The sequence below is a fragment of the Aspergillus melleus genome (assembly GCF_016097325.1).
Source record: "Aspergillus melleus strain CBS 546.65 chromosome Unknown contig5, whole genome shotgun sequence".
Classification (NCBI taxonomy): Eukaryota; Fungi; Ascomycota; class Eurotiomycetes; order Eurotiales; family Aspergillaceae; genus Aspergillus; species Aspergillus melleus.
In genome coordinates this window covers 2,474,971-2,501,451 of record NW_025763374.1, presented here as the reverse complement: position 1 = coordinate 2,501,451, position 26,481 = coordinate 2,474,971, and the positions used below count along the sequence as shown (strand labels likewise).

The window sequence follows — 26,481 nt, the reverse complement described above, 5'->3', positions numbered from 1 at the left end:
TGCGCGTCCGCTCAACTTCATTTCCTTTCCTCTTCATGCCACTCCTGGTGCTCTGCATGGGCATGCTACCATCTCACCATGGTAGTTTGTCTCTTTCGTGCAAGCCTTCACTGGTCTTGTCGTCAACGGGAGTGGTAGAGAGAACCTATCACTCTGTATCTGCTGCTCTAGATTGGAAACATCTGATAGAAGCAGTTCGTTTTGTAGTGATACATTATATTACCATAATTATTCTCTTGTCAATCCTGAGCCTATGCTCTGTCTAAGTGATATTGACATGTTTGTAAATCAGTATACTCGACCACTACCAGAGCTGTGTATCCTTCGCAGGGTGCTGGGCGATTGTGTGACTTCCAATAGTCAAGACGTCGGTCATCTCTCGGCGTGCAGCGAAGCGGCGGCACCTTGGGGTTTATACCAATGACTAGCTTCTGTCTGCACCAGTATGATGATCTTGAACAATATGCCTGCTGGCGAGGAACGACCGCTGGGTTGGTTGAAGTTCGAAATAAAGGCCGGCCAGATTGGAGGCGTATCCCAGCGGCCAGCTCACTCTTCTCCTCCCTCTTCCACAACTCTGGCGCGAATGATCTTGACCTCGTCTACCGGTCGGTCCTCGCCATTTGTTTTGACCAGTCCCATGCGCTGGATCACTCGCATTCCGCTCTTCACGCGACCGAAAATAGTATGTTTTCCATCCAGCCACGGGGTTGGCGCAAGGGTGACGAAGAATTGACTGCCGTTGGTATTGGGTCCGCTGTTCGCCATACTCAAGATGCCGGCGCCGGTATGCTTGAGGCCGGCATGGATCTCGTCCTCGAATTTCTCGCCGTAGATCGAGCTTCCTCCTCGACCGGTGCCGGTAGGATCGCCAGTTTGTACCATGAAGTTGGGGATGATACGATGGAAGACGACGTTGTTGTAGTAGCCTCTCTGAGCAAGGGTCGCGAAGTTTTTGCACGTCTAATACTCACAATAGAATTAGACTTATCCACTTTGACTTGAAAACATGAATACTGACCTTGGGCGCATGCTCATTGTAGAGCTCCACGGTGAACGAGCCCTGCAGGGAATGAGCGATTAATCGAGATATGAAAATATCACACGGAGTCTCACCATGCTCGTATCAAAAGCCACGTCTGTCGCCATTGTAAATATGGGTATGGAAGGGAAAATGCCAGTTGAATCGCAAGGAACCGGAAGTTGATCAACGGAGTTTCTCTGGAACTGTAGGCGGCGGGGAAATGCCGGTCTTGGCATGTCCTGCATGTCATCAGTGATGCAACCTGTCGATTGTTTTCTCCCATATAAACACCCCTCACGGAGCCATGATTTAATGGCTTCACAGTCACGATAACCTCAATTTATCATCAACTATGAACAATTGAATCTTGTACTATCCTTACCTTTAAACGATCTCAAACTTCATCGCAACCATCAGGATGGACGAGGTCAGCCCGTTTGCTGAATTCCTGGGCCAGGCGATCTACCACATCACAGCTGTCAAACCTCTCATTCCGACCTACGCGCATCTCCTTGTTTCCGCTTTATTCCCGATCTACATCGGTGCCCATGCTTCGCTTTCAAGACCAAACTCTGCCGCGAAACGCCCCAAGAAAACTGACGATGACGAGTCCGACGACGAAGACGAAGACGACGAAGAGGAGGGAGAAAGCAAGGGAAAGATGGAGTCACTAGAGCCTAGTGATGCAATAATGTTTCCTTTGACTGCCGGTCTGACTCTTGGTGGACTATACTTGGTGATAAAATACATGGGTGCTGAGCTTCTGAACAAGATTCTGGGCTTTTATTTCTCTCAGATGGGCGTGTTCTTCGCCATAGCCTTCTTGCGGGATGTTCTCTCGGTTTTCCGGTCATTTGCCTTCCCACGGACATATACATATGATGGTGGGCTCTGGAAGGTGCAGCAGTTGGAGCGCGTTTTCACAGCTGTTGGCGAAACTGCTCCTTCACAAGTCCGACGCTCTCCCCTTCCAGGCATCTTTGGTTCCTTCCCATTGCCAGACTCCACTATCGACCTGCTCTGGACTTATCGCAATGCGATCTATCAGAAGGCTAAATTCAAAATCAACATCCACCGCATCTGCAAGGCCGAAATTTCAGTGGACATGCTGGACTTGTTCAGTATCTTGCTGGCCCTGCCGGCTGTGGGATACTTCGCTTTCGTTGAGAAGCCGTGGTGGTTAACCAACTTCCTCGGATTCAGCTTCTGCTATGGGGTTCTGCAGTTTATGTCGCCGTCTACCTTCCTCACTGGATCCCTCATCCTCGGCTCGCTCTTCTTCTACGATATCTACTTCGTCTATTTCACGCCGTTGATGGTTACAGTTGCGAAATCATTGGATGTGCCGATCAAGCTCCTGTTTCCTCGGCCTGCAGGTCCAGGCCAGCCGTCCGACACTGTTTCGTTGGCCATGTTGGGTTTGGGCGACATCGTCATCCCCGGTATGATGGTCGGCCACGCACTTCGCTTCGATCTTTATCTTTATTACCTGCGGAAGGGATACCAGAAAGCGAAGGCTGAAGGTAACGAGGAAGAGCCGGTCAAGCCTATCTATCAATCCGCTAGAGGGGGTTGGGGCGAACGTTTCTGGACGAAGCCCATGAAACCGCAAGAGGCTGAGCTGGAACCCCCTTATCAGGATGCTCGACTCTTTCCCAAGACCTACTTCAAGGCTAGTGTCGTTGGGTACCTGGTTGGAATGATCGCAACTCTTGTGGTCATGCAATGTTTCAACCACCCTCAACCCGCTCTGCTGTATCTTGTTCCCGGTGTCCTTATTTCTCTTTGGGGTACCGCCTTCGTCAAAGGCGAAATCCATCACATGTGGAACTTCAGTGACAGCGAAGACGACGAGGAAGACGAAGAGACCGACTCTGGTGATAAAGAAAAGGTACACCAGGAAAAGGACAAGAATGTTGGTTTCTTCAGCAAACTCTTCAATAAATCACAGAAATTAGCCGACAAGGCGCAGAAGTCGGAAGAAGCTTCCAATAAATCCGCCGATGGAAAGAACGATAAAGCTGGGGACAAGAAGTCCGGTCAAGATGGCAAAGCCCACGAGGATTTAGATCTGTTTTCTTTCTCATTCTACATCCCGCGCAAGAGCAAGTCGGCAAAGTCGGCAGCTAAAGCTGCTGAGACTGACGGGGCTACCGACGATTCGAAGAGCTCGTCGACTCGTACTGACTCTCCCGTGGAAGACGAGAACTGGGCTGTCATTAGTGGTTCGAAGCCTGATAACGAACCTCCTACCAAAAGACAACGCAGGAGCCCTAGGAACACAGCAAAAGCTACTGCTGAGTAGGGGTATCAATCCGCTGTCTGTCTAGAAACTGTTACATTTTCTTTGTACTCTCGATGAAAAAAGGCATGGCTAGAGGCGTTTGGGCGGAATCGATGCCTTTTTTGTTCTGTTTCATATTCCAGCGGTCCAGGTTTACAATGGCTGCTGCCCATGCGAGATATATCAATACATCATGTTCTGAAGGACTTTTTTCAAAATCTAGTTGGTATCATCAACAGTAATCATAGTTAGGTAAGGTCTCCAAAGCCATCCTTCAACATTGTTCCAAGATGCGCTTCACATCATCCCATCGCTGCGCAGACACATCAATCAGCTCCTTCAACTCACTGCTATCCACCGCCAAACCACCATTCTTTTCCATCCTCAAGATCGTAGTCTTCCCCTTGCCGCCCTGCTCCTTATCCACCACAATGCATACCCGCTCCTGGCTCAAACCCTCCTCATAACCATCAGGATCAGCGAGAACCCACCTCCGCTGAATTCCCTGTCTCCGACTCTCCGTAATCTTCCTCTCCTCTTCCGCATCAGGGATAACCACAGCCCTCCACCCACTCGCCGCATCGGCCTCAAAGACAGCAAACGAGCTCGCGACTGGCATTCCACGCAACGTCAACTTCTTGGCCTCTGAGACTGCATCCGAACACACCACCGTCTCGTTATCCACGTCCCACCACGCACGCGGGAGCTTCGTGTCCCGCAACGCGGCAAGCACAGAGGCCCACGCTGCGTCAAACGGGTTCCCTGCCAACGAAATGATCATGACGTCAATATAGAGGACCCAGAACGCCTTGATCTCTTTTTCATGCTGCTCGGACTCGGCATCCACATCCATCTGCTCGCTCTCGTTATGCCGTTCTAGCTCCTCGCCGCCTAGGTTCGGCGCCTGGTACCAGATCCGCAAGTCGTCGGCCCGCACAAGTCGCGAGCTATGCAGCAAAGTGAGGATCTGGTGGGAGAGAGACTGTGCCAGCGACGAGGGCGGTGCGCCGGGGACGAAACCCGGAGCGCATCCGGTGCTCAAGGAAAGGTTGGGGACCAGAAGGTTGAGGTCTTCGATTTGGGATTCGTTTCTGTCGGAGTCGTCGGTGGAGGTCTCATTCACTTTTCGGCGCTTGTTGGCTCCCTCCGTTGATGAGGGCGCGGACCGCGATACACTCCACGAGGCAATGTCGTCTGTGTGCAGGATCTCTGCGCGCACGCCGCAGACGGCCGTCGTGTCGCCGGCTCGCACCACCGCGCTGCCATTGGTGTGCGTCAGGGAGCCGGTGTTTGCGGAGGTGATGCGAAATTGCGAGGGAGCTCGGCCGTTGGCGCGGATCGAGGGGTGGTTGCTTGACGAGGGAGGCGATAAGTGGGCGAGAAGATAGGCGTGAGGTTGCAGCCGGGCGAACTGGGAGGGGGGGAGAGAGAGGGATGGAGGGGTTGGTTGGGCAGCGGTTCCTGCTGCGGAGGCCATGATTTGAATTGGTCGTAGCAAACAAACTTTGGTAATTTACTGAACGAAGTGATGGAAGACGTAGATTGAGGATTGAGACGGTAGACTGTCGCTCTTTGTTCGAAGGAGGAAAAAGAAGCAGCAACTTATTTTTCGGCGGCAGAATAGTTGCCATATCTAAGGCGGTGAGGGTGAGAGTGCCGCAGGTTGACGATGCCTCCCTCGCCTTGACAATTACTACTACTCCGTAGATTGTTGCGCTCTATTGCATTTGTCTTCATCGAGTGACTTACTAGGCCGCAGGTCATTAATGCATCTCATGAATCTTGAGAAACATACAATCAATCTGGTTCCGTGTCCGGTGATCAAGGCACTGCCTGATACTCCAAGTTCGACACCAGCATTTCGTTGGAAACTCCTTGGGATGCTGGTTTGCTCATGGGAGAATATGCTAATTATGGAACAACTATCCAATATAGCTAATCATCTTCCCCAACTTATGCAATAACGCCGAGATCCGTTGCCCAGTGAGCTCATTCAAAAAGGACTCCAAGCAGCGGATACTCTCAAGCAGCAATTGTGATATCATAAGGAAATTTGATTATGTACTCGTCTAATCTCTCTATCTTAGGCATATTTCTCCAGATCAACCCACGGCTCGCTTATTAGTTGTCACGGGATCGTCGCTTCGTCTAAATATAAACACGAGATCTCGGGAGCCAGAATCTGAGTTTGGCCCGCTAAATGATGCCAAATAACTACATAACGTGGAGACTTATGCAAATCGTTTATGACACGATGATTTGAAATCAGGAATCAGAAGGGAATCTTTGGATCTTTCACTCGTGAATAATGTGGTTTCCCGTCATCGACCGTTCAAAATGGACATCGACCTGTTTCTCAGCAGCATGGTTCTCCCAATACAACATCCTTTCCCTTCATATCTCCGCTGTATCCGTGGAGAAATGGACTATTTCCGTCTATGATCAAATTTCCCCGTACCAAGTTGCCCGAACTTTCCATGACCCTTCCTCGGGCCATGTTGTTGTCTATCCCCGATGATCGTTTAATCCAAACGCCATGAAGCCCCAGGAGTGGCGCACTGAATACTTGGGACTCGTATTTCCTGCAAGATGATACCTTCTTGGTTCTAGTGTCCCATGGAAATCTTCCTCTACAGGCATTAGTGGGTCCTCTTCTAAAAAGGGATGATGCTCTTGTGTTGTGTTCGTGCGAGATCTAAGCATGGGTAAGTATATGCTTCAAGGCATATATACTGTTGCTGGCAGTATGAAATTCCATATACTCTCTCTCAAATTTCATTGACTCTGGATCAATATCGTTGAGCGTTTTTATATCAGACACGGTATTCCGTGGAGGGAAAGATGAACACAACATATCTAGACGAAACCTGCCAAGCTATCAACCCTAGGGGCATCTCTCCACCACCCCAATACTCTCTTCATGAGCCTTCTCACAATTTTCAAGCAAATAACGACTTCACGGATAGAGCCCAACAGACTCATTTATCGACGGACGACAGCCTCGGACATCTCACGGCATCCAACATTGTGCCAGACGATGAGTCAACAAACTTCTGGAGCGACGAATTCACAGCCAGGGTAGTGCTCTCTTTACTTCAAAGGGAGCCTTTGACTCCTTTGCCGCGTCCGATAACCCACAACGATATCAACCTACAGAACACGCCTCTTCTGACCTGCGTTGTCTGCTTCGAGACGTTCAGGGATGACTATTTCCCAAGCACACCAATCACAGCCGGCTGTGATCATACCTCTATAGCCGGCACACAAATCTGTTTGGGCTGTCTTCGTCGGTGTCTTGACACCCAGTTCTCTTCTCAGGACACCAGTTCGCTAGCATGTCCTCTCTGTTATGAACAGCTTTCCGATGAAGAGGTCTATCGATGGGCTAGCCGGCAGACATTCCAAGACTATGATCGTATGCGGACATGGCAGCTTCTAGAGGAGGACGCCGAATTTGTTCCCTGCATTCGGGAAAACTGTGGATATGGACAACTACACGCCGGGGGGCTGGAGGATCCGATTGTGGCTTGCGGCTCTTGTGGCATGAAAACATGTTTCATTCACCGACAAACACCCTGGCATGAAGGCATGACGTGCACGGAATACGAAGACATGATAAATTCAAGAGAAAGCCAAGAAGACATTGAGGATTTTCACGACAGTGAGGGCCAGGAGCAGTCCAGTAATCACCCGAGCAATGACACTCAGGGGTCCACTCTCAACGGACTTACAAGTATAGGGACGATAGAGGGGATCACATGGCCTTGCCCTAGCTGCAGGTTTCCAACAGGGCGGCCAAGTGGTTGCAAATTTACTAGGTGTATGTCTTCTCTTGCTCCGTTGTCTTACCTATGCCAGAACTGACCGCCGTTGGACTCTAGGCGAATCATGCTTGCATGAATGGTGTTGGGACTGCGGTATCGATTGGAAATGGGGACATCTCAATGTGGACTGTGTGGTTTCTCCGCTCTGAGCGATTATGTATGTCGATAGCATCAAAAGTTCTATTACGGCGCAGCTGGTCTAATGCATGATGCTGAATATTAACCGTGAAAGTTCAATTTGTATCTATCCTTGATGTCACATTGAGATCAACACTCTTCTCAAATCAGAGCACGCGGGGTTAAGTTCACTTCATCCATAGTTGGTGGCGAGCAGTTTCCAACATCAGAGGCGCTTCATCTACCGGTTGGACGAGTTTTTCCACATGATATACTTGGAAAGGAACTATCAAGCGCACCACTGAGCGAGTTCTCCGACTCGTGATTCGCTTCCTGACTTGCAGTGTATTAACAGCGCTTTGACCGGATGTTGGTAAGGGAACCTGCGTCGAATCTGCGCCACAGCCATCTCAATCACCGTCATAGCACGGTCCGGGTCCAAGTTGTAAGACCTAGCGAATAGGGACCAAAGCAATCCGCGTCACCTGTGAATTGATGGAGACATGAGCCTTCCAGGGTGTACTCTCGTCGTATAGAGACGAACCATTCATGTTGGGAGATCCGGATGGAGCCGAAGGTGCCTCATACTGATAAGCGAGTATGAGAAGGTCACAAAGAGCCCGTTTCCTAGGTGAAGGCGTTCAAAAAGCCAGTCTTTTCCAGGGTTTCTCCCCTAGTGACTGACTCTGCATCATTAGCGTGGGCCAAGCCAGCGTATCGCAATTGAACAAAAGAGCAACACGGCATCCCATCCGGCATGCACCGTGCATATACCAAGAAGTAGGACTGGGGCAGAGAATTCTTCACTCACCGATCGACATGAACCATTAGCCCCCGTTGGTGACGAGTTCTGCGCAAAGCGAGTGACGAGCGCAGAATTACCGCCGGGCAAGTCGAGTGGCAGCCAATGCGAGGATCCCCTGACGAGCAGCAGGTGACAGCGCCCGCCGCTCGTGCATTAGCGGGGATTTCGCCCGCATTCGCCGTCGAGGCCCTCGAGCAATTATCATCCTGCATTACTCGCACTCTCATCGTTGGTCGACGCCATGTTAAGCTCGATGTCCTTGCTAGTCCGTCTTCCCCTCCTCATCTTCGTTGCTCGTCCCTCTCGTCTGATTTTGCTCGCACCGGGGTGATCTTGCCTTTGTATCATCCATCCATCCACCCTTGCTTGCTGTCGCTGGTTATACAGTTCTTCTTCGATCAAACTCAAGAGATAGTTTTGCAACGATTGACTACTACAATGATTGTTCCGACATTTTGAGGAGGTCGGCCTGTTGGAAAGGAAGCGGCGATAAAAGCAAGTCAAGAGGAATACAGTCAGCTTTGGTTGACGTTTGAACAAGAAACACTGGAAGCGTCACGGTAAATAGCGCCATGTCCGGTATCTGGCATGCTGCTGCTTCAATTGCGAAGCGAATCAATATCCCGATCATTGCATCCAATTCTCCGGCAGACATCGCTGAACAACAACGAGACCCGTGGAACCAGTCCGACAAATATGCGTTGGGATGGGTCTTCTTCTCCGTGATCCTACTGGCCATCACTACGGTCATTCGGTTCTACCATGTATGGGGCGACAAGATACGGATCGCACTATACAAGGAGGATGCTCCTGCGGCTTCTCCGTACGTCGGGTCTCCTCAGGACGAATATGAGCTTCCTAGTGCAGCTACGGACAGTTCAACTACTCAGTTCTTCCCTGCTCATGGTCCTCTGCCGAGCAACAACAACACCAACGCGAAACAACAGTCGTCAGTGTCTACAATTGCACCGATCAACAATACCATCGCATTTGTACGCTGGATCTTCTATCGACCACTTCCGGTGATAGAAGTATGGAAGTTCCGCGTCGTGCTTCCGTCATTGGGGGCCTCCGCTGTTGTCCTTGCAGCCTTGATCTTTGTTACTCTCTATTCCTTCCTCCCTCAACCGCTTTATTTTTCGTCCATTGCTCTGGGATCTCCTCCTTTGGCCATCCGTGCTGGGATGATTGCCGTGGCCATGATCCCCTGGATAATTGCACTCAGCACCCGAGCTAATTTCATCACCATGATGACCGGCATCGGCCACGAGAGACTAAATGTCCTTCATCGATGGGCAGGCTATCTGTGCCTGTTCCTAAGCCTAATCCATATGATTCCATTCTATGTCACGCCTATCTGGGAAAGCGAGTCCTTTGTGTACTACGAGCAGGTTCTTCCGAATCACATCTACGTTTACGGAACCGGATTTGCGGCATTTGTTCCTCTAGCTTTCTTATGCCTGCATTCTTTACCCATACTACGATCCTGGATGTATGAGCTATTCGTGGCAGTGCACATGCCAGCATCTATTGTCTTCCTCGCCATGCTCTTCTGGCACTGCAAGAACTTCTTGACGTCATGGGACTATTTATGGGCCACTGTTGCCATCTGGGTGATGTCTTTCATTGTTCGACTGTTCTACCTCAACTGGACCAATCCATTCCGGCTATCATTCATGATTGGAGAGGAGTCTGCAATAACCATCCTTCCCCAGAACACAGTCAAAGTGACAGTCGCAACCCGAATGCGATGGAAACCGGGCCAATATGTCTACCTGCGCATGCCCGGTATCTCGCTTTTCGGGCGCCACCCATTCACCATCGCCTCTTTGTGCAGCGACGACTTTCCCTCCGAGTATGGCGAGAATTATCGGGACTTGGCCCTCGTCTTTCGTCCTTTCGGCGGCTTCACTCGCCAGGTCTTCCTCAAGGCCTTCGAGTATGGTCCGTATAAAACATGGACCGCCTTCCTAGAGGGTCCCTATGGCGGCATGCGTCGTGAAATGGCCGCGTTCGACGACGTGGTCTTCTTCGCTGGCGGAAGCGGTATCACCGCAATTGCCAGCCAACTCCTCTATCTGATCAAGAAGATGCGGGACCGCAAAGCAGTCACCAAATCTATCCGAGTGATCTGGGCATTCAGAAACCCCGAGTCAATCGAATGGTTCAAAGAAGAGCTTCGTATCTGCCGAGATTTCGCACCTCCCAACTCCGTCCACTTCCATTTCTTCCTCACCGGCTCCCCACAATACACCGTTGATGGCCGGCTGTCCGAGGACATCGTGCAGGAGAAAATCTACAACACCTTGCAGGTGTTTGACAAGCGCAACTCCGCGTTCATTCGCGAAGAAGCTGCCGGCGACCCGGAAGTCGAAAAGGAGCTTCGTCGCGAGAATGAAGACGCTATCACTGCGCTGCCGCCCGTGCACACCCTCCCTCACATCAACACCAGCAGACATTACAGCCCCATGGTGAATAATCACCAGTTTCCCTCTCCTTACACAGGAACGTCAGATAGCAATGAGAGTCTGCCATTCGATTTCGGCTTCTCTCACTCCCCGGCTGTGTCTACGCGGTCACTTCCGCGCTATGCCACCTTGCCGCAGCAGAGACGCAACGGCTGGCGCATCGATTACGTGCGTCCGGATATCCCACGCCTGCTGACCGAATATTCGCGGGGTTTCGGTCGCCGAGCCTGTGTTTTCGTCTGCGGGCCCCCGAGCATGAGAGTTGAAGTTTCGCATACGACAGCGCGACTTCAGCAACAGGTTATGAATGACTCGTCGAAGGACGAGATCTTTCTTCATGCGGAGAACTACAGTATCTGATCTGATCTGACGTGTGCTATTTCTATTTTCTTTTACTTATTTATTTATCTTATACAGAAAATGCGCTGGTGAATGCTCTTGTTTGTTTCAACGTCTAATGTATGATGATGCCCGATACCCGTTTGTTTCCAGATTGGGCTTGTCCTCGGTCTTGACGATAATGTTTTGTTTGGATGTATATTTGGGGTTACTTTGCACATAGGAAAAGCATTATATTTTCTTTATTTCTTTGCTTCCTTCTCGCTATTATAATTCTGATGATACATTGTGTTCTTATATTGGCAGCCCTATACAGTTCAATTATATTCAATCATGTACCATTCCTTGCATCTAGAAATAAATAAAATGAGGAATGTCTCTAGGCTGTTAACTAAACACATGTATGTCTCAGATTGTCTCTATATGTCAAGAAACAAGGCAGGTAGGAACAGGGTAGCGTGAGCTGTAGGTCTTGAGTATGCGACTTATCGACAAGGGTATAAATATCATGTGAAGATGCGGTAGAAATGAATGGAGAGGGGCAACAAAACAAAACAGAATGCAAGCAAAAAGAAAGAGCTGAGTGCCACATCCAAAAAGCCCCGAGATCCCAAAAAGAAAAAACATAACAAAACATAATACTATTGTTGCGGTTCATCATCTGCCTTCCGCTTCCGACTCGCCGCATCGTCGGCATCTAGCAATTTCGAGTCCGAGAACGTTGTCACACCATGGTCGTCGTCTCCATCTTCATCGTCAGCTTCGACCTTTTCCCAATCATCATCACCGTCCTCTTCTGCCGACGCAAAATGTTCTTCGTCTCCGGAGAGCTTCTCTTGTTCCGGCGCATCCGGTTTCGCGTTCGCGGATCCGTCGTCCTCGTCCTCATCCCATTCTAGCGTTAACTTCACGATCCGTGCACCCGACGGCCTCAACTTCCGGTAGTAGTTCTCGACTACTCCCGTTTCCACTGTAAAGCCGCGCGAGACGTACCATTTCAGGCCCTCGTCGTTCGCCTCGTGGACATGTGCCGTGACCGTGCGGATATTGTAGTGTCTGACGAGTGAGGAAACGCGATACCCAGACTGCAGACCGGTCTTGCTCCCCTCCGACTTCGACGAAGCAGGTGGCGGTGTAGAAAAGAGCAACGAGTTGAGCAGGGACGCCGCGATACCGTAGCTCCGATACGGGGACAGCAGGTGCAGCGTCTGGATATACAAGTTCGCGGGGTCTCGCTGAGTTTTACCCGGGAGACGTTTCGCGGCCATAGGCGGAACAGGCTCCAGACGACAACGAATACCCCCGATGACTTTGTCCGACCCCGTAGAAGCCGCCGTGGCTGGGGATGTTGCCGGCGCCGCGGCTACCGGATGATCATGATATATGGCGACGCGCGAGACGGAAGCGATGACCGGGTCGGTGATGGTGGCGGTGTAGAAGGAGTTTGGATAGCGGATGGGTAGCAGGAGGCCTGTTATTCGGGACAAGGAGGGAATGTGAGCCGTACTGACCGGTTCGATGGTGACGTGGGGATGCGGAGTTGGGTATCCGGACGCGATGGCGTGAGGGTACGCGACGGGGTGGTAGGTTGAGTCGCCGGGGCCTGTCGGGGGCTTGAGTTTCGCGGCGATGGTGGCGTGCGAGGCATTTTGCTGTTGGAAGGCGCTCAGCGACGGAGGACTTATGGGGGATTTGGCGCGTCTGGTGTTGGAGGATGGGGATGAGGAGGAGGGAGGAGGGAGTGGTGGAGAAGTGGGCGGCTGCTTGGATTGATGCGCCTTTGCGAAGAACTGATATGCCATGGTGGTGGAGGGGGGGCAGATAGGGTAAGTACAGAGGAAGGTGACAGAGAGGTCCAGTGTTGTACTTCTCTCTCTCTTTCCTTTTGATCCACATAACACTTGTCACGAGAGAAGAGAAGAGGGAGTCAGGAGGGGAAGTCACTCGACGCAAACAGCGACAAACGCGGAGATGAGATAAGATAAGATGGCCCGGTCGGCGAGACTCCAGCAAAGGCAAAGGCAAAGGCCAGCGCAAAGCCTCGCCGGTCTTCCCTCCCAAGTCCACCCCAATCTGCCTGCTTCCCCACGGACAAGACTCGGTGGGACTGCCGGATGCTGTTTAGATCCTGAATTTTTGGATCAGTTTCTTTCGGTATCTATATATAGAACCCATCTCTCTCTCATGTGAACCAGGTAAGCCGGTCCTCTCCCTGCGAAATCGAGTTCTCCGCTGATTCTCCCTACCGTAGGCGTTTCCCGCCACCGACAGGAGAGTTTCCCCATTCACTATCGACCGGCAGATGGACTCGAGGACCTGCACGTGTTACTGGCCACTCCGTTGAGTCCTGTCTTCGCGATCGATTGTTCCGCGCGCGCTCCTGTCTGGCTTCCGACTGTCCGCCCCGTCCGAGCACGAATCATTGGTCTTCCCCGTCGCCGCTCATCGAATCCTATCCTCGGACTTCACACCGCACGCACGAGTACATGGAGTCGTGTTGTTGACCACAGGGATATTCGCTTTGGTATTGCGCGGGCTTGTTTTTGGCCATTGTCTTGGGTAGTGGGTCTATAAACCGTGGTTAAGGTTAGTCTTCTTGCGCTGCGCATCATGGCGGCATTAATGGAGCTTGGGATAATACACCCTCGGTGATTGTTGCGATTCTTATTGCTCCTATTGTTTGGCTGGCAATAGACATCTGTCGCAGCCAGGGTCCCTCGCTCTGACAACCTGTCTGTCGGTCTCCTTTTCTTCTTCCACTCGTCAACTATCTCTATATCCTCTTTCTCGTCGCCTTCGGACACTCTGTCTTTCCTGCTGGCTAGCTCCTAACGTTCTCGCATACAGGATACACACATACATACACCGACAACATGGGCGAATCAAATGGATCGGGAGAACAAGGTAGCCCGTATGCTTCGGGTACCATTGCAAAATTGGTATGTCTAGTATACGCGACGGATCGTATATCGGGTTTCTCATTGCTTGAGACCGCATTACTGACATACTTAGACTTCCGATATTCTGAACGACACCTTCTACAACATCGTGTACGATATTGTTGCCAAGGTTCATCGAGATGAGAAAGTCGCCCGCATGCGCTCCGCCGTCGTCGCGGCGAGACAAAAAGCCGAAGATGAAGCGGCCAGACGTCGCGAAGAATCCGGCAACAAATCTACCAACCCGCTAAACTCGGGCGATCCTGACTCTGAAGAGTTCAAGGATCTTCGAGTGGAAACTGATGCGGCCATTTTCGAAGACAGCAAAGTCTACCTCAAGGGGAATCCGCTTCAGACAGTCAAAGACGTCGTCTGCCCTGATTGCCGGCTACAGCGTCTGCTATACCCGCCCACTGGGGTCGGGGCGCGACAACCGCCCGATCCTTATCGAGAATACTGCACCGAGACGCCGATGATTAACAAGCCGGGTCACGACGTACATGGCAATCCGTTCGCGACCGACAAATTGAATCCCAAGAAGAAGAAACAGACCAATTCATCTAACACTCCGGCATCGAGTCCTCCTACGACGCCCGACGGCTCCTTCAAGCACGCGGCACCGGAGAAAATTTCATTTCCGACGGTCAAGTGCCCGCAATGTCCGAGATACTTCGTCGTGACGCGTGTAGCGCAGCACATGGATCGATGTATGGGACTTTCTGGTCGGCAAACCAGTCGAAACAAAACACCCATGGAGAACGGCACCAGCACGCCCACATCCGCTCCGCCGAAGCGGCCGTTAGAGGATGATACGCCGTCGCCGGCTCTCACGAAGAAGAAAAAATTAGGGGCTCCGAAGAAACTCTCGGGAAAAAAGCCACCTCCTGCTCCTAGCAGTAAATTAAAAAACGGCCTCACGCCTGACATGGCCGCTGCCGCAGATGCAGCAGCTTCAGGAGACGCCGACATTAAAAGTGAGGTGAACGGAGATTGACAGTTCTCGCTCGTTCTCATGTCTTCCTTATTTCTCTTTCAAGAGTCTACACATTATTCTCACAGATACACAGACAGTTTCTGTATCGGGGACGAGATCTGGACATAGTCTCCTTGTTTCTTTTCATTTCATTTGTTTTAACGATATTGACGTAAATACTCGGCATCAAAGGCGTCACCGGGGACTTTGCTCTAGTACACAGTCATGTCGAAAAATCTGGGACATGCTCGGCGTCGTTTCCTCTCATTTTTGTGCCTTTTTTCCTTTGTCAAGAACTTGATCGATGTGGTTTTGTTTTTTATCTTCTGTTGAAGAATAGATGATGATGATGCAGAAGTTGTGCAATATGCACTGTATGTACATTAGTTTGGCGAGTACCAGCACCAGCATTAAGAACATTTGCGGTTAATATTATTGACTGTTTAGCAAGATTTTCGTCCTGAGCGCTAGTTCCTTACCGACTCCATAAGGGGACGAGTCAACATGATACTCCCTGACTCATAATGACTGATGAGGTCATGTTGGCCTGAAGAATACGGCCACCACGCTCTCCACAATTCCGATAAGACAAACGCCAACCACTTCCGCATCTCATCTTCGTCTCCGATCCACCTCTTCTTCAATCTCTTTGTTGTCCATTAGTACACCCCATGGCCGATTCATCCCTCCTAACATGGGGAGTTCCCCGCCTCTCCCAGATCCTTCCTTTAGACGACGACTCCCTCAAGCAGATCCTCTCCTACGCCGCCTCCCTCTCGAAAGATGAAGGTGCGGAGCATCTCAAAAACCTCCTCGGCGACTCCCCCGCCGCATTCGAATTCATCTCGTCCTTCAGTGCCCGCCGTGAACCGCCTGCTTCTTCTTCTCACCGTACACGAACCACAGACTCCGAACCACCATCACGAACCTCCAGTCCAGCAGGATCCGGAAAAACCACCAAGAAAGGCAAAAAGTCCAAACCACCGCTTCACAGTGCCGGTCCCGTCCGACAGATCGAGAACTTCGGGAATGTTGCAGGCGGGTATCGAAAGGCCGATCAGGAGGAGGATTACATGGCCGCGTTCTCGGGTGGTCGCGCACAAGGGAAAGATACCAAGCAAGGCACCGCCGCGGGGACGGGGGTAAATACGAGCTCGTCGGAGTCGCGGCCCAGCGCACAGTTTCTGGCGCCGTCGTCGCGTGAGGAATCCTCTGCTTCGTCGTCGCGGGCGCCCTCTCCGGGACCGAAACCGGGTGCTACGAGCAGCAATAGCAGTAAGCCGCCGCCGTCAGCGTCGGGACCCATGATCTCGGATTACCTACCGAATGTGAAATCGAAGGCTGCGAAGTCATCGTCGTCGCGACAAGGCGGGGGAGGAGGTGGTGGATCGTCGAAGGGGGCCCTCACCACGAGCAATATCTCAGATTTGACGGCGGCGATCGCCGCGCTGGAAGTATCTACGAATCCGACGCTTGGCGGACAAAGTCAGAAATGCAACTGCTACGCGTCGTTACATCCGTTGTTTGATGCGGCTCCGAACTGCTTGAATTGCGGGAAGATCATCTGTTCGCTGGAGGGTCTCCAGCCCTGCTCATTCTGCGGGACGCCGCTACTCTCGAGCGAGGAGATTCAAAGCATGATTCGGGAACTGCGAGCCGAGCGAGGACAGGAGAAGATGCGCGCTCATAATGAGAGCGTTCACCGGGAAGGTGGACCAGGGCAGGGACCTAGCAGCGGAGGAGGGCCGAATAAGCTAGATGCCGCGAAGGCGCATCGAGACCGACTGCTTCAATTCCAGGCTCAGAACGCCAAACGAACCAAGGTCGTCGACGAGGCGGCAGACTTCGAGACGCCGAATGTTGCGTCTACGTTATGGATGAGCCCCGCACAACGAGCACTCGCGTTGAAGAAGCAGCAACGCGTACTGCGCGAGATGGAAGAGCGAGCACGTCCGGAATGGGAGAAGAAGCAGACTGTCATGAGCTTGGATATCAAGGGCGGTCGACTCACGAGGGTGTACCAGTCGGCTGGGCCGGCTGAGTCGAGCCCATCTGCAGAGGAACAGGAGGAGCAGACGCTGGCGGAAGAGGCTCTCAGTCATGATACGGGGCGAACGGGCAGCGGTGAAGCATTCAGTCGGAATCCTCTACTTGCGGCTGGCGGACTGGTGCGGCCGGTCTGGAAGACAGCAGATGGGAAACAGCCGGAGAGAACAGCGCGCAAGGACCGAAAGCAAACGTGGCGGCGGGTTCAGGATGACAATGATGACAATGAGCAGTGGATTCTAGACGGTGGTGCGCATGGATATTCGGGATGATAGACATATCTTAGTATCAACAATTCTACGGTGTCCCCGGCGGAGGAAAGACCAGCATAGATTCGACAAAGAACACTAATCCCTGGCTTTTGATCGTATACAGCCATAGTGCTGCTAACTGAGCAGGGGTCTCGGGCTAGATTTGGATGAAGTACAGGCTCCTTATTTCTACGAAAAGAGCATCTGGACTAATCATGATCAACTCTCCAAGAACGAAGGTTAATCCATTAAACGAGACCTTTTTCAGGAAGCTCTAAGTAATTGACGAAACAAGCATCTTCTGATCAACTGGACTAGCATTCGCGTGAATCTGCCCAGAGGTGGTAACGCGAATTACTATTGATCTGTAACTCCCGTTTGCGTTGGCTATCAATGCCGGCTCCGGTTAAGGTATAGTTCCATGTAGCCCAGAGGAATGTTTCGTTTTGGATTCCCCTGATGACAGGTACGAATTATTGACATGCTCGTCTATAACGACTAGATATATACTGCCTTGAGTCATGTGATCTATATCTTATGAAGATTGTCACCACCCCAAACCTGATGCCGCCAAGGATTTCTGTTACATGGCTATGATTCTAGATACCTTTTGGATCTCTCGGTCATGTTGTTGCTATCAGACCTCGTTGCCCCCTAGTCATCTTGTCGCTTCAACCAGGTAGTAGTTGTCAAGATTCCCGCGGTCTACATGCACAGCCCCGAGTTTGATCGGGACCTTGTTCAATACATCATGTTAAGGGCATCGGATGGGACATAAAGACACTAAATAAAGTATTTGTTTAGTGTTGGTCTGTTAAGTGAATATGTTAATCTATAAAGATTTGACAAAATTAATTTTGGCAGGGCTTTTTAGCGTACAGCTGAAAAAGTGTATAAAGAATCTTTGCTATAGTATATGAACAAAGAGAGATGGATTTATATTATGGAAAACTTCTAGAAAGCAGAATTACAAAGTACGGTAAGATTTCCTTGTTTAGACTTGATTTTTAGAGATATAGTGCATGATACTTTTAACATTATAGTTAGTAGACATCTTTTTAGGAGATATAATAATATAATTTATAATTATAATTTTTAAGGAATAATACACTTTCGTGTCCATGCTCCTGCTTGGCTCCGGCCCAACGAACAGATTGAGCACTGTTGCCGCACTCGCACTGATGTCTTTGAAGTAAGTGCATATTCGTGGAATTTGCGAATTTATGAAGATCCTTGATCCTTATTACGATAATAGTTTTGTGAATACATGACTACTGGTACCCCGTGGTGTGCGTATGGACGTAGGTATAGCCAATCCTCAAAGATGAAAATTTGTCTGACAAGTCCGATTATAGAATGTAATGTTTTTGGATGCGCCTGCTCCGGTGGCTACCGCAAGTGATGGATTATACCCATAGCCTGGCTCTCGAATCAAAGGTGAATATGGGCTTTTTCCTTGGAAGTGGCTTTCATCGCTACCATGAGTGCTGGATTCAGTGATGTTGCAAGAGATATTCCTACCCTGCTTTCTATACTCTTCTATTCTGTCTGTTTGCATGCGAATGTCCACTGCCTGTCATTACTTGAAATTTGCCCCAAGTTTACAGGAATTCTACACGAGAATTAAGTGAAAGACAACATAGTCATGAGTACATTCAGCGTGTAGAGCTTCAGAGGAGAAGTCAACTGCGTACATGACGAACCGACTAATCTACCCAGGCACTTATACGTAGAGGAGGATTATGTAGAGAGAAGTCAATGGGAGCATTGAGATGTCACAGCCAGAGCCGTCTAGTATTTGTTGTCAAGATGCTAATCCTCCACGCCCCTGAACTATCATGACGTTAAGATGTCCACAAGTCAAGACTCATTCTATTCATCATGATCCATCTCAAATCCACACTCCCGTCTCGCACAGCGGTAAACGAAGCCTCTGCCCCATTCCCTCTGTCCACGGGAAATCTCTTCACAGTCACACAAAGGGTTCCCATCCCTGACACCCTCCCAATCGTCAAAAACCATCACCTTGGGACATTCCTCGCACGTATAGTACCATCGGTTGATATTATATTTGTCGTTAGTAGGCCGGGTCTGGTAGTGAGCCATTCTATAACGGCACTTCGGACATCGAGGTGGGCGCGAGAAAAGCCGAGGGATTGCTTGTGGCATTGTCGAAGTGGGATATAGCCTGTGGTAGGTTAGGCTAGCCCAGACCAAGTTGTGTGTAGAAATAATACTAACTCAAATGCAGACAAGGCGTAGTAGGTGTGTGAGTGTTTGAGAGAAGAAGACTTTGGCTAGTGATGGGATGGTGAGGGGATGGAGGACAGAGGGCCTTTTTATGCTTTCACCCTTGGGGCTTCTCTGCCGTCATCTCTATGAGGCATTTTCACACTGTACAGAGACGGGCGAAGCGCTCTTCTAGGCAATCGCCCACACGTCATCTCCCTCAATTGTAGAGGCTGTAATTCGTACATTAGGTCCTTGGGGGTGACCAGCTGGACAGCGACAGCACAAAGAACGTTGCGGCGCTGCACTTTTGATGCCCGACAAATAGGATTCTTCGATTCTCACTTCTGTAATTGGCGGAGCTTCTTTGCTTGGCATCAGCAGTGACATGGAGCGCGTGTCGATGCTATTCCGCCACTTTCGATGCATTGCTTGGCGTTGCATCGACGCGAGACGCGTCTTCAATCGATCCCTCCGTCCAACGATATAAAAGTCGCAACTGTCTCTCCCAAACTTAGGATTCTCTACTGTCCTAATCACCTTGATTTTCAGTCACATACCCTTTATCTATCATAACCTATCTTGTAATTCCATTCCGCAATCTTAAGCCGCTCTCCCTTTCGAGATGCACGAATCTCAATTTTCAGGCAGTTGGCAATCTCCCGACAATGATTGCTCCGCAGATATCGTGGATATTCCCTCGGACCTGAACCGTCTTTTGCATATGAATGTGTGAGTTTCTCTAGCAAATTGCAGCAGCTGACAGAGCTTGCACTAGGCACCTCAAGACGTCAGCGGACTGCGACAGAAGAGAGAAATTCCCACAGACCGCTAAAACCATATATGAAGGGGGCGGTGATGGTGCTTGACATCCACTGTAAATGTCCTGCTCGGAAAGACGTGGACATGAATGAACACTGTCGCAGAGGACAATTAGGCTTGCGCAATGGACGGGGAGACAGCTAAAGGGAATCCAAGGATAGGATAATGGACAGGGCAAATTGTCTTTCCGAGTATATGTTATTATATCACGCGCAAAATAAAGCCTCGCAATTAGATGCAAAATCCCCACCTGTCCGCTGCATTACTGCTCGTAATGTTCAGCTGAAAATGCTTCTCCCCGGCAGGAGTTGAATCGACTCTCCTGACGACGTTTGGTGCCCGAGAAAACTAGTCAGCGGAGGATGGTTGAGTGCTGATGTTGTTTCTGGGTAGTATGATGGATAATGGGTCCTTTGGTCAATTGGAACCTAATCAATTTCTGAGTATCGAGGGAATCGATTCGCCTCCTGTACGCAATGCATCTACGCTGGAGAATGCAGCGTTAAATCTTCCTCACATACCGGGCATCGCCCATAATAAGCCCCACTTCTTCACCACTACGGCTTATACGCCAGAAGTCCGGACAAGCGCGCCATATAGTCCAATCGAACAAGGTTTGGCAGATCAGAGGATCTGCCTGAGCCTCAACCAGAGCCCTGGTCCCTTCATCCGTGAGACCAGCAATCGGTCAGTACTCGGCATAATTCCCACAAACCGTCGCGCACTAACAACGTATTCAGGGGCAGAGTTCAAGGAGGCGTGCTTGAAGAACCGGAATTATCAACACCTGCACTACAGGTGCAACAAAGACCCCAGGGCTCTCAGAGGATTTTGCAACCAAAGTCTACTGACCGCTCAACCACGTCGCCAAGCAAAGGACCATTCCCATGTCAATTCTGTGAAAGAAGCTATTCCCATAGCCAATCTAGAAGAGCACACATGATAGCCAAGCATGGTGAACCCAAAAAAAAGGCTGGTCGACCGCCAACCTGCTCTAGACCACTTTAGAGTTGCCGAATCGAACTGTGCTTGGATGTTATTAGGGGGGAAGGAAAAGAAAGGGATAGAAATGACCCAGCTTGCTAGGGGGGTCGACAATGCGGAGTACCTGTGTAACTACATGATGGGGTATTTAGGATGGACCCCTAGATGAAATTCCTGAAACCACTATGTTACTTTTCTCTCTGACTGGCATTTTTACTTCGTCTAAGCTTTTCATCAGCAATTATTGTCAAAGCTTTATGGTTTCTTGGGTTATCTTTTAATATAGATCTATAGAGAGACAAACAAGTAATAATTTCGCACATTCGAGTTCTATTTATGCCATCTTCTCTCATCTAATCATGACTTTTTCCAACGGGCGCACTAACCGCAAGCTCAAGTCCTCAGCTAGAGCGTGGTGATCTCCGCACAATGAGAGCTTACTCCCACTTCTTCATCAGCGTGTTGGCCTCAATCTCGTTGTCGAAGTTGACCAGATGAGTCGAGTGGCACCAAGGCTTAATGCTCTCCTCCTTGCGAATAGTAGCAGAGAAGAACGTGCACCACTTCATACGCGGATAAGCCTCGTTGATCTCAGCACGAGTGGATTCGTGGATCATGCTCCCGAAATCCGTAACGTGCGGATGGATCCCGGTGTTGTCGTAGGTGGTGGCCAGCTGGATGAGCTGTCCAATGTACGTGATGGTTCCGTCGACGCCCATATCTTCATGGCGGATGATGGCCTCGGCAGCGGCCTCGGCCTGATCGGTGGTGGCGCCGAAGTCCTTGAGCACGATGAGGGCCTTGATGCCGCCGTAGATGTCAAAGGACATGCGGGTGGCGGTCAGGTTCTCCTCTGCGGTGCCGAGGTCGTGGAGCAGACAGGCCAAGGCCCAGGTTGCTGGGTTCAAGGCCGCATGTTTATCGGGGAACTGTTGCTTGGTGATGGCCATTCCTGGATGGAGATTAGAAATGAAGGTTGGAGTGGTTGGGGCCATGTGTGATATGCGAACGTACCGTAGAAGTAAACCCTCATGGAATGATTGAAGGTCTCGGGATGGAGGGTCTTCTTCGCATACTCCAGAGTCTTTGCGACAGTGGGATCATCAAAGGGGAACTTGATCTCGCTCAGAGGGAGAGGTTCCGGCTTGTTGATGAAAGGCTGGTCACCGAAGATGGCGCCTGCGTTGGCTGGCATGCTGGTCCAGCCATTGGCAGCGGTTTCCTGTTGGCACATCTTGGAGCAGAAAGATTTGGCCAACGAGATAGTTCCTTATTAGATGTGATTTGAGTAGAAGTGTCCCGAATAGAAGTAGAAGGCAGTCAAATTGAGTAGTAAAGGTCTGTTGAAAAGAAGCCAAAGTCATGAAACAGGGCAGGGTGAAGCCTTTATATACCCGACACCTCGTCCATTGCTGGTTTGATGCAAAGGGTTACATTACCGTCCGGTCCGCAAAGATTTACAAGCAAATCCAGGACATTTCTCGGATTTTGCGGGATTGGTAAAGTCGATGAAGTCGCGGGGTGGAACCAGACTTACCCGATTAGGAAGTTATCACAGGTGGGTCTATGACGGCGACTTGAAGAATGGTCCTTCTGCAGCCTCCGTTCTCCCGAAAGTCTTACGCTATAATATTGTGCACGCACGATGACACATGCAGCTCTTCTTGCATTTCCATGGAACAACCCTCGGAAGGACAGCAATAGTCCAATTAATAACCTTGAGTCGCCAGTATAGGAAGTTATAGCATGTGGCGCTCAAACCTCTAAGTTTTTGCGATGTCGTGTATCACCAACTCAGATAGGAAACCATATAAATATGAGACTAGCGTTGAGGTCTTTGCCATACTCGTTTTGTAGTCGTTATACCAACCAACTGTACCTGAGAAGCTTTAGCACGACAAACACCGCTCATTGACACTTTTCATCCAAAATGGCTAACAGTCATTTCGCCAGCCCAGTATGTACTCGCCGAGGTCCTGTCTGGTATATCCGCTTCGGTACACTGACTCTATTTCCAAGAGTCCCCTAGGATTCGGCGGGTTTGCAACTACCCTAATGGCCCTTTCGCTTTCTATGATGGGCTTTCGTGGCGTCTCCAACTAGACGGTGTTCATATAAAACCTTTGCTTCATCGCAGGACTAGGTCTCCTCATATCTGCGCAATGGGAGATGGTGAAAGGGAACACTTTTGCGTATACCGTTCTCGCCGCATTCGGTAAGTCACACTCATCCATTGCGCATTAATGGTGGCTGTCTCTAACGCCTTGTAGGGTATAATTATGGCGGCCAAGGCGTAATGCTGATGCCCTCGCTGGGTATCGTAGCTTCCTATGGCGGCAAAACATCCGAATATTATAGTGCTTTCGCATTCTATCAGCTAAGTGAGTTCCCAATGTCTATCGCACTGACTGCTTACCTTGATGGCTAACATCATGATCTTAGTTTGGTGTTTTTTTAACTTCTTCTTCCTTGCCTCTCTGCCAACGTAAGCACATACATGTATTCAAGGCGATTAAGATCCGTGCTGATAATCTGCAAGGAACGTTCCGAACATCATCGTTTACGCTGCCTTGGAGGTGTGCTGTATCCTTAACTGCTTGGCGAATTTTATGCTGGCAGATGGCAGAATTGCCTTGGGTGAGTCTCTCATGACGGCGGCTGGTGCCTTTGGAGCCGTATCGGCGTCGTCTAGATTTTACCTTCTGGCACATGGGTTATGCCAAGAGACATCTCCAATCGAGATTCTTTTGTGTGAAACGCGGGGGCGGTTTCGACGTGCATCCTCTATCGCTGGATCCTCTGTCCATGAGTCTTCTATCCGTGAGAAGAGTGTTGGTGTTAATTCCGTTTGAATAGAGATACCCTGGGGTGCACAAGAGGTTTGATACATCCACGCGAAGAGCATGTTAACTAGAAAGCGAAATTCTCGGCTGTTTTTGTAGCAATGAATGAGTCAAAGAATCTTCGAGGTGGATCGTACTGTATAATACCTCGATACACGTAGGATAGGATGTTTCAGTACCTAGCAGCTTCATTCTGGGAGCTTCTTTTGACACAAGGAATGCGAAAAGCTCAGGCGTTCAGGAATACCAGAACTCAATAGCGTAAGAAAATAAGATGACTGTGGAAGCAATATGATAGCTCAGACAAGCAGCCAGCCTTGTTCTATTACATGAAGTTGAGATTCCTTGAGCGCTGAACTTCCATCGGACTGCTTTTGTATCCAATGGTCATGCAGAATCTTTGAAGCGTTGATTATATTCAAACAGCAGGTCAAATCCCAAAGCATCCTTAGATATTGTACGACCTGTTGTTGCTCAATATGAGTCTCACATTCGAGGCCTGCAATGAAGGTCGGCCAAAGTAAACATTTGAACAGAGCGTCGTCGCACTTGAGAGTCTCAATCACGTCAAGTAGTCGCAACACCAGTTTATCATTGTCAGGCGTTGTCTTTCCGGCTGACCTTCCGAAGACACGAAGAACTTGGTTTCCATAAAGCAAGGTGGCATTTCTGTATGCTTCCGATAGTAGAGACAGCTTCTGGATCTCCACAGTTGGGGAGTCTCTTGATTGTACGAAGCTTGATGCCCACTCCACACAGTCAAAGTCTGCCGTCAGCTCGAGCATAGTCCGAGTATCTCGTACATGCTCTTGAATCGAGGTTTCTTCGTGTATTTTCATAGTCTCGATCACATGTCTTTGATGCGAGAAACAACGGATAGCCTCCAGAAGGAATGCAGGGCATCCAAGAAAGCTTCGAATAATTGACTCTTGATGCCTCTCTTTTTCGAAATTGATACATAGCTCAGAACTGGACTCTGGACTTGAGAGCGCACCTCCGATGGTTGAGACACTGCTGTTGTAAGCGACAAAGCAAAATTTGTAAATCAGTGGATAGGAACGAAAAACCATACAGCGAGAATTGCCGGGCGATAAATCTCCTGGTCTCCTCCACTGTCTCTCCGGGGTTCCCATTGACATGTTGACTGGCACCAGGATCTAGCATCGATTGAGATATGTTGACAAGGCCTTCTGCACCATGAAGGTGATATTTCCAACCGTCGATGCCAGACTCGAGTATATCGAGAAAAATCAAAAGAAGGATGGTCGCCATTATTCCGTCCTTCTGAGAAGGCTTTGGACGATACAGTGATGATAATAAAGCCTTGATAGCTTGTCTTTTGAAGTGAAGTGCATCCACATTAGCATTGACCATTCGAGGCGACGAAGCATCATCGGTCTGATCGAACGATCGTCCTGTATTGGCAAAGTGTCGAGCCGCAACAGCAATTATGCCCATTCTCAAAGTTGAATCATCTACCGCGTATGCGAGTAAATTTCGAAACGGATTGCTCGCGCTGTCATATAGGATGAATAATTTGGCGATGCGTATGTTATCTTGTCTGGCATTAGCCTACCCACAAGAGAAAGTCCACCTCACCAGATACCCACAATAATCAAGATAGAACCTCGAGGACCAATCGAGGTCATCTGTGCAAGGGTCCTGCAACGCTGGCCGGGGAGCACTCTTGAGCGCCAAAGACTTTGCGGCCGAGAGTAAAATTGATTTTTGCTCAAGTTGCCCGGATGGGTTTCCGTTGGAAACTTTATGGTCTTCTTCAAGGACACGTCCGCGCATTTTACCTCGGATTGCCACGCCTTTGACCCATCGTAGTGGTCTGGTTTCGAAGCATTCCAGCCCGGCTTTCTTGCACTTGGCGCAAGGGTCGCTGGTTCGGTCACACTGGATGGTGCGTTTGCGGCATGTCCAGCATGCTGCACGCATTGTGCATAAATACTAACCCAGCGAAGATAGGAATGATAATGATCGCCAGTAGACTTGGGTTTGAGATGTGGAAAGTTGGGAGACGTTGCCACGGAAGTCGGCCGGAGAAGAAATGGTCCGTGCACGATGACTCGACGAATCCATGTGAAGAGTATATACAGGCACTGTGACTTGATTTATGTGCATACACCTGCTCAAATTGCTTTCATAAGGAACTCTAATGCATATATACATATCACGCAGACTTTGGTGTCAGCGTTCAGTCTTCCCACATGAATTTAGGCGTTTATCTACCCCTCATTCTCAATAAGTTGGTCTGCATATCTTTCCCTTAGAAGACTTATACTTCGATCTGTACCCCTCGTTTTAGACGTTACACAAGCAACTCTCGATGACAAATGTAACTGACTGAACCCCGCCAAAGGACAACAACAACTTCTCTCTCATCTCTTTAAGGCAAACAGCTAACTTCCCTCTCGACCCAGAAGCGAGAGGATTGCTCCTAGCGAGTGAATAGACGAGCGAAAAAGAGTCTCTGCTGCTCAGCCTCCCAAAGGGATACGATGATCCCTACCAGAGTTGTTGCCCA

The 26,481-nt window shown here is 49.9% G+C and overlaps 10 protein-coding genes across 10 annotated transcripts; 5 read left to right on the top strand and 5 right to left on the bottom strand.

Annotated features, from left to right (window-relative positions):
- Positions 1-49: 49 nt before the first annotated feature.
- cyp1 (putative peptidyl prolyl cis-trans isomerase (CypC)) lies at positions 50-1,238 on the bottom strand. The gene is made up of 3 exons (XM_046091008.1): positions 1,117-1,238; positions 1,022-1,063; positions 50-963 (listed from the first exon to the last, which is right to left on the bottom strand). Exons 1-3 carry the CDS (start codon positions 1,147-1,149, stop codon positions 550-552), a joined length of 489 nt encoding a protein of 162 aa, XP_045946983.1. The 5' UTR covers positions 1,150-1,238; the 3' UTR covers positions 50-549.
- Positions 1,239-1,442: 204 nt separating this feature from the next.
- On the top strand, positions 1,443-3,329 carry LDX57_009281 (aspartic endopeptidase; the record flags this gene model as incomplete). Its single annotated transcript, XM_046091007.1, has 1 exon — positions 1,443-3,329. One exon carries the CDS (start codon positions 1,443-1,445, stop codon positions 3,327-3,329), a length of 1,887 nt encoding a protein of 628 aa, XP_045946982.1.
- A 197-nt stretch (positions 3,330-3,526) lies between these two features.
- LDX57_009280 (3' exoribonuclease family protein) lies at positions 3,527-4,876 on the bottom strand. Its single transcript, XM_046091006.1, has one exon. It carries the CDS (start codon positions 4,783-4,785, stop codon positions 3,583-3,585), a length of 1,203 nt encoding a protein of 400 aa, XP_045946981.1. The 5' UTR covers positions 4,786-4,876; the 3' UTR covers positions 3,527-3,582.
- A 1,273-nt stretch (positions 4,877-6,149) lies between these two features.
- LDX57_009279 (E3 ubiquitin-protein ligase) lies at positions 6,150-7,281 on the top strand (the record flags this gene model as incomplete). The annotated part of the gene is made up of 2 exons (XM_046091005.1): positions 6,150-7,128; positions 7,190-7,281. The coding sequence occupies 2 exons, from the start codon at positions 6,150-6,152 to the stop codon at positions 7,279-7,281; spliced, it is 1,071 nt and encodes a 356-aa protein (XP_045946980.1).
- A 1,345-nt stretch (positions 7,282-8,626) lies between these two features.
- On the top strand, positions 8,627-10,882 carry LDX57_009278 (putative metalloreductase transmembrane component; the record flags this gene model as incomplete). Its single annotated transcript, XM_046091004.1, has 1 exon — positions 8,627-10,882. The coding sequence occupies one exon, from the start codon at positions 8,627-8,629 to the stop codon at positions 10,880-10,882; it is 2,256 nt and encodes a 751-aa protein (XP_045946979.1).
- A 620-nt stretch (positions 10,883-11,502) lies between these two features.
- LDX57_009277 (uncharacterized protein) lies at positions 11,503-12,663 on the bottom strand (the record flags this gene model as incomplete). The annotated part of the gene is made up of 1 exon (XM_046091003.1): positions 11,503-12,663. The coding sequence occupies one exon, from the start codon at positions 12,661-12,663 to the stop codon at positions 11,503-11,505; it is 1,161 nt and encodes a 386-aa protein (XP_045946978.1).
- A 1,071-nt stretch (positions 12,664-13,734) lies between these two features.
- On the top strand, positions 13,735-14,794 carry LDX57_009276 (uncharacterized protein; the record flags this gene model as incomplete). Its single annotated transcript, XM_046091002.1, has 2 exons — positions 13,735-13,800; positions 13,874-14,794. 2 exons carry the CDS (start codon positions 13,735-13,737, stop codon positions 14,792-14,794), a joined length of 987 nt encoding a protein of 328 aa, XP_045946977.1.
- Positions 14,795-15,444: 650 nt separating this feature from the next.
- Positions 15,445-17,091, top strand: LDX57_009275 (C2HC5-type zinc finger protein; the record flags this gene model as incomplete). Its single annotated transcript, XM_046091001.1, has 1 exon — positions 15,445-17,091. The coding sequence occupies one exon, from the start codon at positions 15,445-15,447 to the stop codon at positions 17,089-17,091; it is 1,647 nt and encodes a 548-aa protein (XP_045946976.1).
- Positions 17,092-21,389: 4,298 nt separating this feature from the next.
- Positions 21,390-22,552, bottom strand: LDX57_009274 (putative cyanamide hydratase). The gene is made up of 2 exons (XM_046091000.1): positions 22,120-22,552; positions 21,390-22,057 (listed from the first exon to the last, which is right to left on the bottom strand). The coding sequence occupies exons 1-2, from the start codon at positions 22,337-22,339 to the stop codon at positions 21,543-21,545; spliced, it is 735 nt and encodes a 244-aa protein (XP_045946975.1). The 5' UTR covers positions 22,340-22,552; the 3' UTR covers positions 21,390-21,542.
- A 1,695-nt stretch (positions 22,553-24,247) lies between these two features.
- LDX57_009273 (uncharacterized protein) lies at positions 24,248-25,406 on the bottom strand (the record flags this gene model as incomplete). Its single annotated transcript, XM_046090999.1, has 2 exons — positions 24,248-24,959; positions 25,021-25,406. The coding sequence occupies 2 exons, from the start codon at positions 25,404-25,406 to the stop codon at positions 24,248-24,250; spliced, it is 1,098 nt and encodes a 365-aa protein (XP_045946974.1).
- Between the last annotated feature and the right edge of the window lie 1,075 nt (positions 25,407-26,481).

Coding starts and splice junctions, on each gene's coding strand:
- cyp1 (XM_046091008.1), bottom strand. CDS start 1,149: ATGGCGACAGACGTGGCTTTTGATACGAGCATG. Junction 1,064..1,116: donor TGGCTTTTGATACGAGCATG/GTGAGACTCCGT, acceptor CATTCCCTGCAG/GGCTCGTTCACCGTGGAGCT. Junction 964..1,021: donor ACAATGAGCATGCGCCCAAG/GTCAGTATTCAT, acceptor TGTGAGTATTAG/ACGTGCAAAAACTTCGCGAC.
- LDX57_009280 (XM_046091006.1), bottom strand. CDS start 4,785: ATGGCCTCCGCAGCAGGAACCGCTGCCCAACCAACCCCTCCATCCCTC.
- LDX57_009274 (XM_046091000.1), bottom strand. CDS start 22,339: ATGTGCCAACAGGAAACCGCTGCCAATGGCTGGACCAGCATGCCAGCC. Junction 22,058..22,119: donor CATGAGGGTTTACTTCTACG/GTACGTTCGCAT, acceptor ATCTCCATCCAG/GAATGGCCATCACCAAGCAA.